The sequence below is a fragment of the Anoplophora glabripennis genome, unplaced genomic scaffold (assembly GCF_000390285.2).
Source record: "Anoplophora glabripennis isolate ALB-LARVAE unplaced genomic scaffold, Agla_2.0 scaffold238, whole genome shotgun sequence".
Classification (NCBI taxonomy): Eukaryota; Metazoa; Arthropoda; class Insecta; order Coleoptera; family Cerambycidae; genus Anoplophora; species Anoplophora glabripennis.
The window spans coordinates 1-19,992 of record NW_019416345.1 but is presented as its reverse complement, the minus strand read 5'-3'; the positions used below and the strand labels follow the sequence as shown (position 1 = coordinate 19,992).

The 19,992-nt window shown below is 33.6% G+C and overlaps 4 protein-coding genes across 4 annotated transcripts; 2 read left to right on the top strand and 2 right to left on the bottom strand.

Moving 5' to 3' along the window:
* Positions 1-134: 134 nt before the first annotated feature.
* LOC108908357 (sentrin-specific protease-like) lies at positions 135-4,561 on the bottom strand. The gene is made up of 4 exons (XM_018712388.1): positions 4,096-4,561; positions 3,965-4,041; positions 3,052-3,907; positions 135-1,407 (listed from the first exon to the last, which is right to left on the bottom strand). The coding sequence occupies exons 1-4, from the start codon at positions 4,173-4,175 to the stop codon at positions 546-548; spliced, it is 1,875 nt and encodes a 624-aa protein (XP_018567904.1). The 5' UTR covers positions 4,176-4,561; the 3' UTR covers positions 135-545.
* A 129-nt stretch (positions 4,562-4,690) lies between these two features.
* Positions 4,691-5,954, top strand: LOC108908362 (platelet-activating factor acetylhydrolase IB subunit beta homolog). The gene is made up of 4 exons (XM_018712393.1): positions 4,691-4,881; positions 4,934-5,140; positions 5,206-5,328; positions 5,386-5,954. Exons 1-4 carry the CDS (start codon positions 4,816-4,818, stop codon positions 5,665-5,667), a joined length of 678 nt encoding a protein of 225 aa, XP_018567909.1. The 5' UTR covers positions 4,691-4,815; the 3' UTR covers positions 5,668-5,954.
* A 2,508-nt stretch (positions 5,955-8,462) lies between these two features.
* Positions 8,463-11,853, top strand: LOC108908358 (protein Mo25). Its single transcript, XM_018712389.1, has 5 exons — positions 8,463-8,851; positions 8,905-9,073; positions 9,130-9,294; positions 9,603-9,707; positions 11,308-11,853. Exons 1-5 carry the CDS (start codon positions 8,463-8,465, stop codon positions 11,488-11,490), a joined length of 1,011 nt encoding a protein of 336 aa, XP_018567905.1. The 3' UTR covers positions 11,491-11,853.
* Positions 11,854-14,926: 3,073 nt separating this feature from the next.
* On the bottom strand, positions 14,927-16,647 carry LOC108908360 (transcription elongation factor S-II). The gene is made up of 3 exons (XM_018712391.2): positions 16,443-16,647; positions 15,842-16,235; positions 14,927-15,494 (listed from the first exon to the last, which is right to left on the bottom strand). Exons 1-3 carry the CDS (start codon positions 16,509-16,511, stop codon positions 15,070-15,072), a joined length of 888 nt encoding a protein of 295 aa, XP_018567907.1. The 5' UTR covers positions 16,512-16,647; the 3' UTR covers positions 14,927-15,069.
* Positions 16,648-19,992: the final 3,345 nt, after the last annotated feature.

Sequence of the window (19,992 nt, the reverse complement as noted above, 5' to 3'; positions counted from 1 at the left end):
TAAACTTAATTTTCATGTTACACTTGTTTCAGTTCATTTGTGTCAGATTTAACGTTAAAAGAACTTTTGCTGTACACGGCATTTAAATATTTCCCGTTCAAATGAAATAAAAGGATCCAAAAAATAAACGTAGATATAAAAATCAGAACTGTTTATTAATAATAAAGTATCAACGGCATGAGGACATATTTATGAATACTGCTAAGATTCAACATTTCAGTAATCCTGAAGAAGTGAAATGTTACGTTACGATATTTGATTGTATTGACATACCTCCAACACATACAGTTAGATATCTAATTCCTTAAATTAACATTGTTGCTTATACACTAACATCTTGGTTGCACTAAATATATCTAAGAGAACTAATGTAGGGCATAAAATACAAACAGAATCGAATAAATTATTCACTCAGTTCAACCAACCGACGTATCCTAAAATGTACCAATTTCGAGTTGATTATTCAAAGCAGTTACAAAAGATAAATTTAATAAAATACTTGGATAATTACAAAAATAAAATTACCACAACTGAGTTAAAACAAGTCATTTTATTAAGAGCTCTCCTGATATAATTTCAACAACCATTTTTTTCCTTAAGTATGGCATATGTTCTTGACTAAACGTAATCTTGGCGCTCCTGGTGAGGAACTCTGCAAAAGTACAAGCAAACATTCCACAGTCACTCCCGTTCATTTGTTGTGGAATATCTTTTATGTTCTCTAAAATAAAATCACTTGTATCTAATCCAGTCTTCTTCTTGTCCAGATGTTCTGCTTCTAGATATCTCCGAAGGGCCTCTAAACATTTATTGTTACTACTGCCCATGCTGTCATAATACCGTATCGAACGGTCTTTTAAATTTATTATAGCCATACACCAATGCATTCCGAGATGTATCGGCACACAAATAATATCATGCTCAAATATATCCACTCTCTTTGTCCACCTCCTTAAAGACTGAGGTCCATCCTTCAATAATTTTGTATAGAAAAATGTGTTAAAAGCATATGATTTAGGCCACTTTGAGTCTTTCCCTCTCTCGATAATTAAGTTCATATAGAAATTTATCACTTCGTCATTCAACCAATTTAGACCCGCTAAAGTTTGTAAATCTCTACGTGATACATTTAGGTTAAACTTTCTAGCAAGGATTTCGTTGGGATCTCCTCTGTAGGCGTGCTCCACTAATTTTAATTGTGCTTCTGTTAGTAGTGGAAGTTCTACTTCTTCCTCTTTTTCTTCTACTGGTAAGACAGCATCTCTTATAGACAGGGACCTATTCACTTTATCTGTCAATATTTCCCATCTCAAATCATTATTTATTTTCCCATGCTTTTCTGAACATTCTCGTAGTTGATCGATTTCCTTCTGCCTCTGTTCTACAAAAAGTCTGTGTCGTTCCACTCTAAAAAAATATTTAATGTTACATAGAAAGTAAGGAAATTTTAAATTCATACATTAAATTTGAATCAGATGAATATATAAGACTCAAAACATTTCCCATTTTGTAAAATGTACAAAAAATTCAAATATAAATTAAAAATGTCAAAATTTCATTACAACCTATAAAATCTAATGTCTGACAGTTACTCAAATTTGTCTACTAGGGTTCATATCACAGAACTGTAGTTTACGCTTTCTGATTAGTACTAAAACAGGAAAGTCAGGTCGAACTGCATATGAAGGCATTTTTCCAACAGGATTTGAAACTGAAAATACAAGCAGCAATATGCACTAATTATGCTTCAGAATGTGAATAGTGGTAAAAGTTTCTCTAAATTCCATATGATCTAGTGGGACTCTAAATTAATGTTTTTTATTCATATTACAAATTAATACTATCTCGCCATGTTTTCACCAGCATTAAATAATTGCTAATTGATATTCATTGCAAGTAGACACTTGTGATGTTTTTTGTGAGCAATATTAGTGCCGCAAATAGTAACTTTGAAAAACCCAGAACTAAATGCAAGGTCCAGCAGGAAGGTGTGATGTTTTTGAAATGGAATATCAATGGCAGTGAAGGGCATAACAGTTTTGAAACAGTTGAAATATATTTTTCGTTAGATGCCATTTGAATATTCATGAACGTTCAAACATTGCATGTTTATTTGTGGTTCATTTACTAAAACTGGTCGTTCTATAATAATTACGCAGTGCGGATATGATACAGTTCAGTTCACTGAATTTTGCTACCCAAAAGCTAAAGGTCTACATTTGCCTAATCTAACGTATAACCTGAGAAATTCAAGTGATTTACAACTTTGTCATTAAATTCAAAGAATGTTTGACCAGAGCAGTCGCCATTTGCATTGTGTCATCTTTTGAACCTGAATTATATTTCTTTCATTCTTTGTTTGTATATTTTTGACGTCATTGTGTTTTTGGAAAAAATTAAAATTGAAATTCGTTCAGTCTTTTAAAAACCATCACAACTCCCTGATGGACTATAAGCTTCTTTTGGATGTACCAGTTATGTACTCTAGAGCACTCATTATGTATTTTTACGCATGCCAGTACATAGGAGCATGATACATGGGAGTGATTTACTTTTATTTTTCTCTGATCTCTAAAAGACCAACTCATTTTCTGGTGTTCAATGCTCAGGCTTATGTAGTTGAGACTACGACAAAAAATAACTTTTTATTTGTGCATGCAATTTACATTATTTCGATATCAAATTTTTACATTTGGAAGCCTTATAATTTTTTATACCCATATACCGAGAATGGTTTTTTGAGAAAGTTCTTTTATTTTAGATTCTGCTTTTGTTGCTCTTTAACTTTTATACTTATATGCCCGACGTGCACAGATTAATATTATTCCTAATACTTAGATATTGTTTACCAATAAATAACACTGTCCTACAAAAAAAAATTTGCATAAAATATTACAAAAAATTTTTTTCAGCAAAATCTTTGCATTGGGCTATAAATATCTAAATGATTTTTAATTTCTGCTTAACTTGTTCTTGAAGAAGTCAGATTAACTATTATGGAATAAGAAAAATAAAATATATAACAAAAACTATTTTGAAAATGGTACTTACAGTTCATCCAACCATCCACTCTTGGTTTGCTGTGAAGTATCAACTACCTTTTTAAAACTATTCACAGGTTCCACTTTAATGTCAGGCTTAGGAGATGGTGGATTTACAATGATTACATCCGAATCAGTGTCTGAATCTTTCACCTCTATGGATTCAAAATCATCTAAAACTTTAATTATTCTGTCCTTTGTGGACATACGATCTTTCGTACCATTTAAACTATTACTCAATCCAGTGGATGGTTTTTTTAACATGTTCATTATTTTGCCACTTCTGTTGGAAGTATCATAATTAAACAGTCGGCCAACAGGGGTCTGGTAAATGGAAGAATCATTTGTAGTTCCAGAGACTCCGGCGCTCTCCAAGAGTTTTTTATATTGTAGCTTGTCATCCAATCTATAAGAATAATCTAAACTAGAAGATCCTACAAAAGGACGTGAGGGACTGGATCTTTTATTTATATTATTGAAAAGTGTTCTTTCCTTCGATTTTTCGTTTTGTATCGAACCTATATTTAAATAACGTCCTGTGAAAGGTTTTATATAATTTAATCCCCTTTTGGATGCCTCATTCATTTTTTCTTTGGGAGATTTTATTTCTTTAACGAATGTAATATCATCATCATCAATTCCATTTGTACATTTTTGAGAGTAATTTTCAGGAGTGGATGTATATTTATTGTGTTTAGATCTGCCTTGAAATATATCTATATCTGGTTTTTTAATTTCAATTACGTCATCGTCATCATCATCTAAAACTACAGTGTCAGTGTGACGATTCTGTTTTGGGGATAATCTTGGTGATGGTTTCAATAAGGTACGTCTTCGAATAGAATTCCTACTTGTTAACCAATCATCTAAAAAAAATTATATTAATTTTTTTACGTGTATTACTAAAATCATTATAATCTTACTATCTATCCTATCAGCCATTGAGATATGCACTCTTCTACACTTTGGGCTTAAAAAATGATCTAAGGGATCTGGAGCTCTAAAATTAAAAAATAATGACATACCTAAAATAACCATAACAGAAAATATATACCTTCTCTTTCGTTGGAGTTCCACGGAAGGATGACCAAAAAAGTTTCTAATATATTCAAGAATACCCCGCAAATTATCCATTATGAAGATATTTGGTTAGGTAAAGCCGGATAATCATGAGAACATAAGAAAACCGAGTCCTGGATACACTTACATTATTGATAAGAAAATCTTGAAATGTTCGATACTATTAACTTAGTCTATACGAAAACACAAGTATTAATAATCACAAATTCATGAACCTACAAAATACACTAGCTTTCCACCATTTTTTCACAGTGTTTATTTTAGGGATTTTTCGTAAATCAATTTCTGTAGGTACTGTAGATCTTGTTTGAGTTGCTGATTTTAAATTATTTCAGAAGGTTTTTCTGCCACTCTTTTATCATTCTCCAAATAAAAACACACTTTGACAATCAAATTACTATTCCGAAGTTATTTATAGAATTCAATTTAACCATCTATCATCTATGTATGTTGTATAAACATCGACGAAATCAACTTACAGGGGATTTTATTCATGTTATGTTGTATAATCTTGTTTTGTGTCACAAAACTTAATTATCTTCTGCTCCATGTGTCAATATTGTCGATAATTCAGGGAGCAGATTTACGCTTCATTTGCTCATTTGATTTGTCAAGAATGTCATTTCGTATATAATAGCTCAAATATTATCAATTTTTCTAATTTAAAAGTTTTTTTTATACATATATTAACACAATGAATACTTGCAAAATACCAGTCCCTGTAGATGATGGCGATGGAGACCATAGATGGATTAGCATTGTAAGTTCAATATAAGCAACAATAGATATTATATAAACAAAAAAAATTTTAGCACAACCGCTTTCTTTCCGAGACTAGAGAAAAAGATGCGGACGTTATTTTTATAGGCGATTCAATAGTTCAAGCTCTTCAGCATACTGATGTTTGGAATGAATTATTTGCACCCCTACATTGTCTAAACTTTGGTATACATAGAGATAAAATTGAAAATGTGTTATGGAGAATTCAGAATGGAGAACTTGACAATATAAAGCCTAGAGTATGTGAAAAATGTATTGTTAACATTATTATATTGCAGTTATTGCTAAACTGTTTTTCTTATAGGTAATAGTTGTACATGTAGGTACAAACAATCATACTAACACCCCAGAAGAAATTAAAGATGGTATAATAGAGATAATAAATCTTATTAGAGAAAAACATCCAGATGTATATTTAGTTGTACCAGTAAGTAATAATCTAATCTAACAACATATTGCTAATGATTTAAATTCAACTTTTCAGACCCTTTTGCCTAGAGGCCAACATCCAAATTCAGTAAGGGACAAAATATCACAAGTGAATGAGCTCCTCAAATTAAATTTAGAAGGCCTACCAAAAGTAGAATTGGTAGCAATTGATAAAGGGTTTATACAACCTGACGGAACGATTAGTCACCATGATATGCATGATTACTTATTATTAACAAATGCTGGTAGTAAAAAGGCTTTCGAACCTGTTCATGAGTTGCTGTTGCAACTATTAAATGAAGGTGAAACTGAAAAGGATCTCACTCCATCGGAATAACAATTTAATTTTAGCTGTTTCGAATATTTTTTACCAAAGGTTACTTCACTGAAACTACTCAGGCCCATGCCTTTAATTTTTGCATTAGTGATATTTATTTACTGCTAAGAACCAAATTTACATGAATGCAATATCAATGAATGCAATGTCAATTTGTTAAAACATTTATATATTTTTGTGCTTAACGAATCGTGATACATAAGACTAAAAGTTATATTTGATTTGAGTTTTGTTTTTTTACGTTTTCTACATACATTCCAAATTTATTTATTGATTTTTTAAATTTGATAGTGTTAATATAAATTAAAAAATAATGTATAGTACTTAATATTGTGAAGCTTTTTTTATATTTTTTTGTGCTCATTGTATAAGTTGTATACAAAATTAAAATTTGCAATTTCCATAAAATCAGTGTTCTTTTTCCATATGTATACTGTAACAAGTTTAAACTTTGCTTTAATCTAAATTTTATGTTCTGGGTTATTTCAGATGATTTTTAAAATTAATTTAGGGGGTTTATTTCTGTTTTTTAATTTTCCTGGAAGCAAAAAGATTTGTTTAAAAGTTTTATTAGTTACTAAAAATAAATCTAGATCGTAAGAATTTTCCTTTATTTTTTAGAGCAGGTCACCTGCAGTGTGCCTTATTGGAATTTTTGATGTGCTAAATAAATAAAACGTTACTTGGTATTATATTTAAAAATAATACCTTTTCAATATTAGGAAAATTTGCAACTGCCTTTGAGTTAAAATTTTTTAATTTGAATTTGTTTTTATTTACAAAGCATAATAGGCTGTATTTGAGACACTGTGGCCACGCCACAGCGTTTATTTATTTGTTTTGCTATGGCTGTGATTAGGAGGAGCTGGAGCTACTCTTTCTCTCACTTTTATCAGGTCTGTGCCACAGATTAAAGGCAGGGACACAATGGAAAATATTAAATATAAGATATAATATATAACATATTAAATATAAATGTTTGACACAATGATAATAATTTGATGATAGATTATAACAATTTGACAAATGAGTAGTATTCTTCGGCACAGCTTTGTCAGACATAATTGAAATAACGTGGAAAGCAAGACATTAATAATTGTTATTTCTTTTTGATTACCATTTTACAGACATTAAACTCGACAACAAAACAAAAACAATTTATTTATACGTTAGTTGGAGAGGCGGTATGGAAATGATACATTAATTTGATTGGTCAAATATAAGATATAAATAATAAATTCCGACGTGTCGTAAAATATTTCTTATTTATTATCTTATTTTCCCATTGTGTGTCTTCTCTTATATTTAATATTTAATATTTTTATTTTATATTTTTCCATTGTGTCCCGGCCTTAACTGTTTTCTTTATCTTTTACTCATGATTTCCGAATCATAGCGCGTTACGATCCGTAATCTAGCAATCTGATTGGTTTCCATCGGATCCTCACACGTTACGATTCCGAAATCATGAGTAAAATAAAAGGGCTTATTGTGTATGCTTTAATACGGAAACGCTTTGGTAGGTGTATAGCACTAGATGATGCTCTCGGCCACTGAGACGTTGCCTCCAGTAGTACATGCTCTAAGGTTTGACCCCATAATAGAGGTTTTATTCTGTGGTTTGACTAAAGAAGCACAGCTTAATAATATAAAGAAGTTTGACCAAACTAGTCCGACCATTCGCTTTTTTTTTGTTTAATGATTTGGGATCGAGGGGGATTATCCCTCTTTATCCTGCCTCATCAAGTGTAGGTCTGGACAGCCTTCGTAGGTGGGCCCCATCCGTCGTTTACCCCGACCGCAAATGCAGCCGGTGTAGGCACTTTGTGGGACCTCCTTTTGTCCTGGCTGAGCCCCGCCGGCTAGGGCCCTTTCTTCTGGCGCTCTTCTTGCTTCGCCGGCTCGTCTGTGTAAACCCCGAAGTTGGTGTCATGTTTATGTGTGGTATGGTTGGGTAGGGTAGTGCGGCTATGCAGCCTGGGATGCGCTTTACTAAGGTGGCCCTTAGACTAGTGCGGGAGAGGAGGGGTAAATAGGGTATGGGGGGGTGTGTATGTGTGTATATCGTTGTCTTCATTTCATGATCCTGGCATTCCTGGCTGTCTCTGAAACAGAAAAGGTTAGCGGGCAGGAGGGAGGATGTCGTTGGGGTGGTCACCCAGGGTCAAAAAGTTGGTGTCTAGGTCTTTTGTGTTTGTCGGTCACGTCGGGTAAATAGTCAACAACCATTCGCTGAACACAGCTTGTATTTTATTTATCTAGGACGACAACGTACATAAGATTATTTATCTAGATTTGTGTATTAAGTGAAATCCACTAGAGGGCACTAGTACTTGCTGCTAAATTAATTTTTTCTTTTATCGATGTGAAAATTGCAGAACTGCCAAAGCAAAAATAATAAAACAAAAATTTCTGCATTTACAAAAGTTACTAGACATTTTAGTGAGGGATGAATTTTTCTTGAGTTGCCATTTTGTGTCTGTCAAAACTACTAGAAATTCTAAACTCTCACCACTGTGCCACTGTTCCGAACCGAACTTCAGAAAGTTGTGTATATAAAAAAGGAAGTGTGGTGCTGTCAGATGCATTTTTACTGCCGTAATTGTTGCTGTACAACAAAATAATTGATTTGTGATGAGAGACGTGGTGTTTTGTTGTTCCGCAGTACAATATCTATGAAGCCCGACATCTAACTCTGGAATCTGTTTTGAATATTACCCATCCACTTCGCTGAAATAAAAACGTCACGTTATTGGAAAACTCTTTATTACAAGAAATTATTCAACTACTTGAAAATGCCCCTATTTGGAAAGTCACAAAAAGGACCTGCAGAAGTAGTAAAGGCTTTGAAGGAGGCTGTCAACTCTCTTGAAAAGGGCGACAAAAAGGCTGAAAAAGCGCAAGAAGACGTTTCAAAAAATTTGGTTTTAATTAAGAATATGCTTTATGGCACTTCGGATGCTGAACCTCAAACTGATATTATAGTGGCACAGTTAGCTCAAGAACTGTACAATAGTAATTTACTTCTATTATTAATTCAAAACCTTAATCGAATTGACTTTGAAGGGAAAAAGGATGTGGCACAAGTTTTTAATAACATTTTAAGAAGGCAGATCGGTACTAGATCTCCTACTGTAGAATATATTTGTACCAAGCCTGAAATTTTGTTTACGCTTATGACTGGGTTAGTTATTTGTTAGTTTTTGTTAGTTAATCATAATTATATTTGTGTTGCAGTTATGAACATCAAGAAATAGCTTTAAATTGTGGTACCATGTTACGTGAATGTGCGAAGTATGAAGCTTTGGCAAAAATTATGTTGTATTCAGATGATTTTTACAACTTTTTTCGGTATGTGGAGGTATCTTCTTTTGATATAGCTTCTGATGCATTTTCTACTTTTAAGGTATGTTTGTGCCTAGCACTGTAATTAATTAGACCATTTATTTTTTTAATTTGTAGGAATTATTGACTAGACATAAAATTTTATGTGCAGATTTCCTAGAGATGAATTATGATAAAGTATTTAACCATTATCAGCGGCTTTTAAATTCAGAGAATTATGTGACTAGGCGTCAGAGTTTGAAATTACTTGGAGAATTGCTGCTGGACAGACACAACTTTACGGTAAATATTGAAGTTTAGTTTAGCTGATATCTGTTTTATCAATTAATGATGATTATGTACTAAGCCTTATCCTGAGATAAGTGTTCTTTAAATCCCAATCTATGATAAGTTTTTTAATGCACAAATTTTAGGATAATTACAGAAATGTGTTTAAACAGTTCATGCAATAATATTTATTCAGTATTACTTCTCATGTTTTGTTTTCAATAATAAAATTGTGCATTTATAGAAACTATACATGACCAACTTCATCAATTAAAAAAATATAAAAATAAGAGTAATTTTTTTTATGAAACTTTATTTTTTAGGTAATGACAAGGTACATTTCAAATCCTGAAAATTTAAAGCTTATGATGAATATGTTGAAAGAAAGTTCCAGGAATATTCAATTTGAAGCCTTCCATGTTTTCAAGGTAATTATATTACTATAATATACCAATTGATGAGTACTAAGTATATGGGTATACAGGCTGTCTCACGGTGACGAGGCTAGACATATTTCGGAAACTACTTCGATTTTAATTTAGAAAATTCGGGCATGCCCTTCTCAACTAAAATAATGGCGTCCACCTAAAGCTTCCAGTTATACCGGAAGCTTACGTCATCTTCATTATTTTAAATGGAACACCCTGTATATTATTACAATTTTGGATTCTACGTCAATTTTTAGGTGAACTTTCATAAAGGTTTCTTATTCTTAAAGTTTACCGTTTTCGATATATTTAATGTTTTCAAAAAAAAATTAAAAAGTACTGCCTAATTCAAAAAGATGTGTTATACAATAATCGAGTAAGAGCGATAAAATTTATAGGGGACATAACTAAAACTCTAAGCTTCCCTGCCATAATTTCATACAGGGTGGTAAAAATTTATTGCCGAATTTAGTCAACTTAAAACCATCTTAACTTATTTTTTTTAATGAACACCCTGTATATATTTGCACAACCTGATGAACAATTTTGTTCTCTCTCCATGAATAAATAATAAATTTAGAATGTCGGCATTTTAATATTTAAATGTTAACCTTTTCCATTCTTTAACAATAAATAATAATTGTATAAACATTCACTGTTTGTGTTAAATTGACAACAATAAACTGGTGACAGATTAGGTGCTTGTTTTGAAGTTCCACTAAAAATTTCTTGCTAGAAATTGTGATATTCGTTGACTGCACGAAAAACAGTAAATACCTTAAAAAACTAGAAGAGATAGGTATAGGGAACCATTATACCTTTCGAAAGAGAACAAAATTGTTCATCAGGTTGCGCAAAAATATAGTGTTCAATTTAAAAAAAAATAAGTTAAGATGGTTTAAAGTTTACTAAATTCAGCATTAAATTTCTATCATCTTGTATGAAAATTAAGTCATTTTGAAATTATGGCAGGGAAGCTTTAGTTATGTCCCCTATAAATTTTATCGCTATAACTTTATTATTGTAAAATACACATATTTTAGAATTAGGCAGTGCATTTTTTATTATTTAAAAAAAAATTAAATGTATCAGAAACTTTAAGAATAGGAAACCTTTATGAACCTAAAAGTTGACGTAGAATCCAAAATTGCAATAATATACAGGGTGTTCCATTTAAAATTACGAAAATGACGTCCGCTTCCGGTATAACCGGAGGCGTTAGGTGGACGCCATTATTTTAGTTGAGAAGGGCATGCCGGAAAACATTATATGCCCAAATTTTCAAAATTAAAATCGAAGTAGTCTGAAATATCTTGTCACCGTGGGACACCCTGTATATGAATTATATTTAAATACATATTAATTTTCTTTGGTGAGTCCTTAAACAATTTTACAAGCATATAATTCATGTGCTTATCAATATCTGTTATCAAAATAAAGAGAAGAGATAAATAATATTTAGAAAATTCACCTGGAATGCAACGATTTGTTTTTTTTTTCTTTGAATTGGCTTGGTCTGTTTTTTTTTTTAAATAAAATCTTGAAGGATTATTAATGTTTGATATTAATGGATGTTTACTAGGGCTTTTACAATTTTTAGGTGTTTGTTGCCAATCCAAATAAACCGAAACCAATCCTCGACATTTTGTTGCGGAACCAAGAAAAACTTGTTGAATTTTTAATGAGATTTCATACAGACAGAGCCGAGGACGAACAATTCAATGACGAGAAGGCATACCTAATTAGGCAAATAAAGGAATTAAAGCCTATACCCGGACATTAACAATTTTAACCTATCAGTACTTGTCATAATTTTTTTACCGCTACTTCTTTAGTATGGCAAAAATCAACTAGACATATCGATTTTTAAACCTACCTTTCCGTTTTAGTTATACATTCAAAAATGTTGTACATTGGGTACATATTGCGCAGTTTTAACTTAACAAGAATTTATAGGTGCTTATTCAATTACAACTCTAGTTGGTTTTTGTAATTTTTATGTGACTTTTTTTTTATTATCGCATAATTCCTGCCAACTGTTACGGTTGAATTAGGTATGTAATGTTAGGTTTCTGTGAACTATTAAATTATGGTAATATTGTATTTATATTTCTAAAATAATTAAAATAAAGATTGATAGATTGTTGCCTCGCGTTTGAGTCTTTTCTTGCTGTTAATCTGAAATCATTATTTTCTCCAGTGGGCGATCACAAATTCTAAGACTACAAAATATTACTTCTTAAACTATGTCATTAATAGGACTGTGAATTAATTTTGAGGGATTTACGATAGATGGCGTAACTTATGCTATATCGCATCGGACACTTCTGTAACTATATTCATGTCAAAGTTCTGCCATTACGCTTTACTTATTAGTATGTCATTTTGCTGAACTGTAAACAACTTTTTTCTCAGCTCCGAAGATGGCAAATTACTAGCTAACAAAACACCATTTCCGGGAAGTTTTTTTTTCCTGTCTAATTCAAAGAAAAGTGCTGCTAAAAGTCATCGAGTGCTGTTGAAAACTTACAGTGAAATGATAAAAATATGTTAGTATTGCTTTCGACGTTTTAGAAATGATTTCGATACAGTTAACAAAGAATGTCATGAAACGGAAAAAATTCAAAGATGAGGAATTGGAAGCATTTACTAGACCAAAATCCATGTCAAACGCAAGATAAACTTGCTGAATGTTGATCCCACAACAGTTTCCAAACATTTAAATGCACTCTGTATGATTTAAAAGTAAGGGAATTGGGTGCCATACCACTTGAAGCCTAGAGATGTTGAATGGTGATTTTTCACGTGTGAACAGTTGCTTCAATGGCAAAAAAAGGGTTTTTTGTATTGTATCGTCACTAGCGATGACAAATAGATATGCTATGATAATCCTAAGCATAGAAAGTGGTGGGGTTTGCCTGGTCATGCATCAGCATCGATGACACGGTTGAATATTCATGGTTCCCAACTCATGCTCTGTATTTGGTGGGACCAGCTTGGTGTTGTATACTAAGAGATGCCTCTTCGGAATGAAACCACCACAGTGAACTATACCCAACACAATTGATGCGTTTGAGTTGTGCATTGATGGAAAAATGGCTGCAATTGGAGCAAAGGCACGATAAAGTAATTTTTCAATATGACAATGAAACTTGGATCAATTGGTAGATAGCATCAAAAGATGAGTTGTTCTCTTGACGTGGAATCCGTACGCTGCTAGAAAAACAGAAAAAAATAGTGGCTAACGAAGGACAATATTTTGAATAATAATATTGTACACAAATTTTTGCAATAAAACCTCGAAATTACAAATAAATCCCTCAAAATTCCTGGTAAATAAAATTAATGTTCACTGGATCACTCTAAACTGTTCTAAACTTATAATTTTTTACAAAATTTAAATCCTTTTTTAATCGAATAAAGTTTTTATTTTTTTAAACTGCACTTAAAAACTTGTACTGGCAACATCCGAACTCAATTGTATGTTGGCACTTAATCAGTATTAGCTGCTATTATTTTTTAAACCAATGTCCGAAACTAACAGTAGTAGAAAGTGAAACTGCAACAGAAAATAATTTTGTTTACACAATTACTTTTGTATGACTTTGCAACATGTTATTTTAAAGTCGTCATATTTGACCTTATTGACGATGAAGAACTGACATTTAGAAAATTTTCAAAGGTTTGTTAAATATTTACTAATACTGGCATGTGAAAACGGTACTAATTATAAGTAAAACTAATTTACGATTTAAAATAATTATTCTTGCCGTTTCTAAAATAAACGATAAAAATACTTCCTAATCTGATAGATTCGAAATATTTTCTTAAATCATTTTTGGTTTTTCTGTGTGTGTGTAGTTTGTGAATATGTATCAATGACCTCAGACATTGATATAGTTTAGGTGAACTACATAATATTAATCCACCTGATGCAAAAGAACAACAGCGCCCTAGGCGGACAAAAAAACAAATGGTCAACATTAATTTAGTGAAACACGTCTGAGTAGGTCATTTCATTCATACTGCAGATAATTTTATGTTTTTCTGTGTTAAGTATTAGTTTTCCGGTGTTGGTGTGTATGCCTTTATGTTGAACTTGTGTTCAACGAAAAGAACGTATATAAATAAAAAAAGATAAAATTTGAAAAGTGTATGTTGTAACTCATGTCGTTTGGTGTTATAGTCTTTCCGAAGTCAATTGAACATGTATAAAAAACCTAGCAATCAAATTTAATGATTTTTATATGTGTCCCTAAAAAATTTTCTGGTAAAGGTAAAAAATTATAATAATTTGTATATAATGTGTACAAAATTTCTATTATATGTTTATTTGACCATCAACATATTTTAATTATTTATGTCCTCAAACAATTTCATTATATAGATGCTAAATTTTGTTTTGTTCCATTTCAAAAGGTCTCCAAAATGCCATGTTGTAATAACATTATTTCTCCCTTTCGCAGTTGTAATATAAATGGTTAATAGAAGGTGCCTAAAAAAAATTAAAATTGCCTAAATCACACCAAATTCCGCATTGCTGCACTGCACTGCTGAGCAATTTGTCAACCACTTGTCAAAAGCTGAGATTTATTGCCCAGTAGCCCAATGCAGTTGTGTTAGGTTTTGTTTGCCCGCGCTCGCATTTTTCAACTGGGCATATACATTTCTACCACCTCCACGTGTAGTTCGACCAGACCTGTATATGGTTAAATACATATTAGAACAAGTTTTTCAAATATTTCAATGCCAAGTTGCTGCGTGAGTGACCGAACCTGGCACATACTGTCAACCTCTTAGTTCTTCAATTGATATCGGAAAGACTATACAATGGAATTGAGACTATGAAAATCATGAAATAAAAAAAGGATAATTTTTCATTACAGAATTTGGAAAAACAAACGTGTTTCTAAAGACCAAAGGCAAACCCCACATAAATATGACACCCATACGAAGTTACACCCTGTATAAACAAAGTCTCGGCGATTCTTACGATTTGTTGACTATCCATAACAGTAAAAGAAAACAACATGGGATCTATTTTTTAGCGATTTTAATTCACTTATGGACAAACTTTGTCACTTTTTAACAAGTTATGCCTGTCTTAGGAATTACACATCTTGCCGCCTTTATGATAAGGGTCGATTGTATCGTATCATTTCTGTAATAATCTTGAAAAACAGGAGGAATACAACTTATTACAGTAAATAAAACCAGTGTTTTGCTCAAAATTTATAGGCTTTATTTATTGTTTCAATAGTCTATGTAACACAGTTATCATAATGGTGCCAAAGATAAGACATTAAAGAAAGTACTTACCCTAGATAATTAAATAAAAGTTAATATAACCTTACTAAAAAAATCAACAAAACTTCCATCTATTACCACACTCGTTGCACAGAACAAAAGTAGTCATAGGTTCATCGGACGACCTCGTCTGTAGCTGGTTGTAAGTACAATTCCTCTTCTTACATTTTCCGCATTTAAGCATGTCCGTTTTGGTACCTTGTGCAGTAGCAAGCTGAGCATCATTAATGGATTCTTTCAAGAATTTCTCTCTCAGCTGTTTTACCTCATCGTTCGCCATCTCTTCTGCAGTCATAACGGCTAATCTACCAGCTGTTATAGCTCCTATGCGGAAATGTGTTCGTAGGGTAGGGTTTTTAATGTCTTTAAGGTTGGCTATTCTAGAACGGACCCTGTTTTTGTAACGCATATCGGTGTTTTTGAACTCGGAGAAAATTGCTTCCTCCAATTCTTCCGCCAATTCCTCAGCCGAGGCACAACCTAAAAAATTGTTTAACACTTTAAACGTTATTAATTAAAAACATGTTTTCAATATAAGTTTCTAACAGACTTGATTATTTGAATAAAATCTTGCTTTTGAAACATCGTTTCTGATAAATGGAACAAATTAAAAAAAATGCATAAGAAATATTCAACATCTAGTTGGTCAAATGCATTATTTTTAAAGCAGTTTTATTTTGGAATGTTCACCAAGTTTTCAAAAATGATATGTGGTATCAAAATATTAGTTGTTTTTGTATTGAATTGAGTAGATAACATAAGTGTTCATTATATTCAAGTTGTTAAGACTGACGAAAACTGATATGCAAATAGTAAGGCATACATACCTTCAAAGTCCTCAGGTTTGGAGTCAGTTTTGATAGCACCTGCCAGCATTTCTCTACATTTAAGCCTAACAGAGTCTGTTGTATTTGAATTTGCAGGAAATTGTTTTGGCAAATTCTTCTCCCGTTCTCTATCTTTGTCCTCTCTGGAAGCTTTATCCTCTTTTTCTTTTTTTGGTTTTGATGTACTGCTTGACTTTTCACTATTTGAATTTAACCCAGAAAGAAACTTTTTCCAGTTTTTTATTAGTGTTTTGGATAAACTAATAACCTCGTCGTCTTTGCTAGATTTTCTTAAAGCGTTTACAGTCATACCAATTCGCGTTTTTGTCAATACTTCCAAATTAATGTTGAGGGTTTGCAGTTCCTTAAGCAAATCGAGTGCTTGTTCCTGACCCTAAAACATTGCGAATTTCAAATTTCCCGCTTACAGCATATAAATATTTCCATATAAAAATATCAAAGTAAATGTAATATAACAAATTAAACATGTTAAATTCATACGATGTCGCATAAAATTCGAGTTAAAAAAAATTAGCCCTAAATAGAGATTATCATGCATATAAATAAATGTACTGGACGTTATTTATAAAATTTAACGTACACTTCCGTCTTCTGACGTCATTTTATTTAATTTCTTCTGTATTCGCATAACATCTTCTTCAACACTCATTTTGCTTTGATCTTTCAATGTAACAAAAAAAAAGAATACAATATTACGTGCAAAACGGTAAATGTTCAACAACCAAACAATGCTCTACACTTCTCCAAAGACGTGGTCGATTTGCTAAGAAATCATCATTAAACTCCTCCTGTCGAACCACGCATGTCCGTTTACTGTAAATTTGTTTTGTGCTCACAATAATTCTAGATTTTTTCGGGTTTGTGTTTGTGTTCTTAAAACCATGGATGTAGAATAAATAGGAAGAACTTAAGGAGATTCATTTTGTAAAATGGTGTTTTATCCTAAATTTCATATTTGTATTAATATTATTATTTAAATTAAGAAGAAACGAAGAAAGTTGCGTTGGCCTTGGGTTGGCATAGCTTATAAATTCTATGGCCTTAGGTTGTCTATAGGTTTAAATTTCGATGGATGGCTTTATTTATGAATCACTAATACGCGTTAATTACGAGGCAGTAGTTTAAGCTTTCTGGTGTTATTGCACAAATCTAGAGACAATTTTATATCAGTCGTTTGTGAGTTGTATAATCAAATGTGACTGTACACATAACTATCGCAACGAAGTAATCTACAGCGTAAATAATCTTTAGAATCATATTCAAATATCTTAAACTCTTTTGTAAATGGTAGAGTGATGGATGAGGGACATAAAAAAACAAGAACACTTTAAAAGTAAAATGCTCTAACTTTATTGGAACGCAAGAAGCCAATATGGAGATCTTTCGTTTTGACAAAAACAGCATCAGTAAGCTGCTATTTTAGTTACTATTTTTGTCAATTCTAAAAGGGTGTCGTCGTACCTCATCATCCCGTGTTGCACTTACCATTAGGTTGCGGCTCTCAGGGTTTCTGGACATGTTATATGCTTCTCGCGCTGTCGCGCTGGACTCTGCTCGAGATGTAGCTAACCTGGTAATATTGCGCTTAGGCATGGCTAGGTGAGAGGACGCGATCTAATTTGTAACAACTTGTCGTTCCCTTAGATAGGATGTAAGAGAGGTTTGACTCTAACAAAGGGAATTTGGATAAGAATGATATGAGATATAGGATCGGTATTGGAAAGATAGGTGAAAAGTGACTTTAAGCGCCAATACGTCCCGCTATCTCTGATATTTGAGCTTAGGCGGCTATGAGAGCCGTTGATTAGGTAGTTTGTATATATAATTCTTATAATTATATATATCTAGAGGTAAACACTACGCTCATATAGTTCTGATAACTATAGGGGCGGTTTGATGCACTTCACTAGAGCTTATATCTAACACTTTATGATAGGGCTGGCTAATGGCCCGTGATTTGGGTCTGCCGCGGGTCAGAAATAAATGCCCGGGCGACGTTTTACCTTTCTTTTATAGATAAGAGGTAGGTTAGGTTATATATATATATTTATTAACATAAATCTGACTCTAACAATAGGTTAAATGTGTGCGAAAGGCTGTAATAATGACTGTAGAGGCTTTACTGTCGCAACTAAAATTTGGAGCGTCCCACACAGAGACTGGCCGGATACGTCGATCCGGTTAAATAACTGCAAATGCCTGCAGTTGACGGTCCATCTCGGTAGGTGATTCGCGGCCTTGATCCGCGGTTGATTCCCGGGTTTTTTCTACGAATTTTCTCCCTCTTCTTGACCGGTGCTTCCCTGCAAGGCCGGGGACCATTGGAAAGTGGGTCGAATTCTTGACTCCCTGGAAGGTGGCTGCTGGCGCGTTGTCGGCTTCGCATCGGTCGTCCTCGATGTGGCCTAACTCGTCTCCATCACCAGAGGGCGCATTTTTGATGATTTGCGGCTTCTCGCAGGTGGATTGGAAACATCGGTGATTTTCGTTATTTGGCTTGCTTGGCTCAACTGCGGCTCTGCGATGCTGGAAATCTGAAACATAGGTGTTTTTGTTTGTTTTCCTTGGATACTGCTGCTTCTTGGTTCGAGGCGGCTGGATAGTAGCCGGATTCGAAACCTTGTCGATTTCTTCCGTCTTCGCTCTGGTATTGATATCGGCTTGGCGAATGGAAGCTTTGTGTAAATTATGGCTTAGGACTTGGTTTGTGTTACTGGATATCGGACTTAGGACGTTGTCCGGGATTCTTGGATTCGGATTGGAAACTTGGGTGAAAATCTTACTTTCCGTCCTGACAGCGACTTCGGCTTCAGGATTAGAAACATTGCGTAAGTTAATGCTTTGCCTTCGATTTCCTATGTTGGAAATCGGGCTTGGAGCTCTGTGCTGGATTTTGAGGTTTGGATTGGAAACATGGGTGAAAGTTTTACTTTTTCCTCTGACAGCGGCTTCGGCTTCAGAGTTAGAAACATTATGCAATTTAATGCTTTGCCTTCGATTTCTTATGCTTGAAATCGGGCTTGGAGCTTGGTGCTGAATTTTGAGGTATGGATTGGAAACATAGGTGAAAGTTTTACTTTCTCCTCTAACAGCGGCTTTGGGCTCGGGATTGGAAACATTGTGGAATATGTTTGTTATAGCTTCAGGTTTTACATAGAGGGCTTGTATTGGAGCGCTGCTCCGGGCGTTGGAACTTGGATTCGAAAGATAGTCGAATTCTGAAGTTCGCTCGTTCAGATTATACGACAAGGGCCTCCAAAATATAAAACTGTGTAGACGCTTTAGAGAGAAAGGGCGACAGTTTGTACACACCCTCTCACTCTAATCATTGAAGGAGCCGCGTTAGCCAATCACGTGCCAGCGTGAGAGAGAAAGATTGTACTAAAACTAACTCTCTCTTTCTCTGTCACTTTTCGCTTCAGGGGAGTTCCCTACTGCTCCCGAAGTGTCTTCTCTCCTCTTTAGCGTCTGAACCGTGTAAATAGCTCCATTCCAATTGGCAAAGAATGTACCTAAAAACCACTTCAAGAACATTAGAGCATGGAGGAAGAACGGCTTGTTAAAGTTTAATTTGGGTACACTATACAGTGTAGGAAAGTACCGATGGTCTATCAGAAGTTACGTGAGAGCGATAAAGTAAGCCATAGAAATCCATGTGATAGACAGGGATGGCTATAATGAAGGCGTCTAATAGTCAACGCCCATTTCGCCCTTCCACAAATAAGAAGTGGATCTTATTTGTGGAAGGGCGAATCGGGCGGTGACAAAGAGAAGCCTTCATTATAGCCATCCTTCTCTATTGCATGGATTTCTATGGTTTATTTTATCGCTCTCACGTAACTTCTGATAGACCATCGGTACTTTCCTACCCTGTATATCTCTCTCTTTCTCTCCAATATAGAAAGATAGTACCCAAAGCAGAGAGGTCCTCTGTGCCCAAAGTAACTTTTTCTCTATTTCTGTCACTCGTCTGCACTGTCGCCGTAAGTGTGCTTCCTCCATGTGGAATATGTCACAGAGAGGACCATGTTCTAAGTTAAGAACACTTCAGGAGTAGTTCCCTGGCATTTATCAGTTCCTAGCCGGCAGCCGACCAGAGCACACGTGTTTTGTGAAAGTGTAGTGCAAGG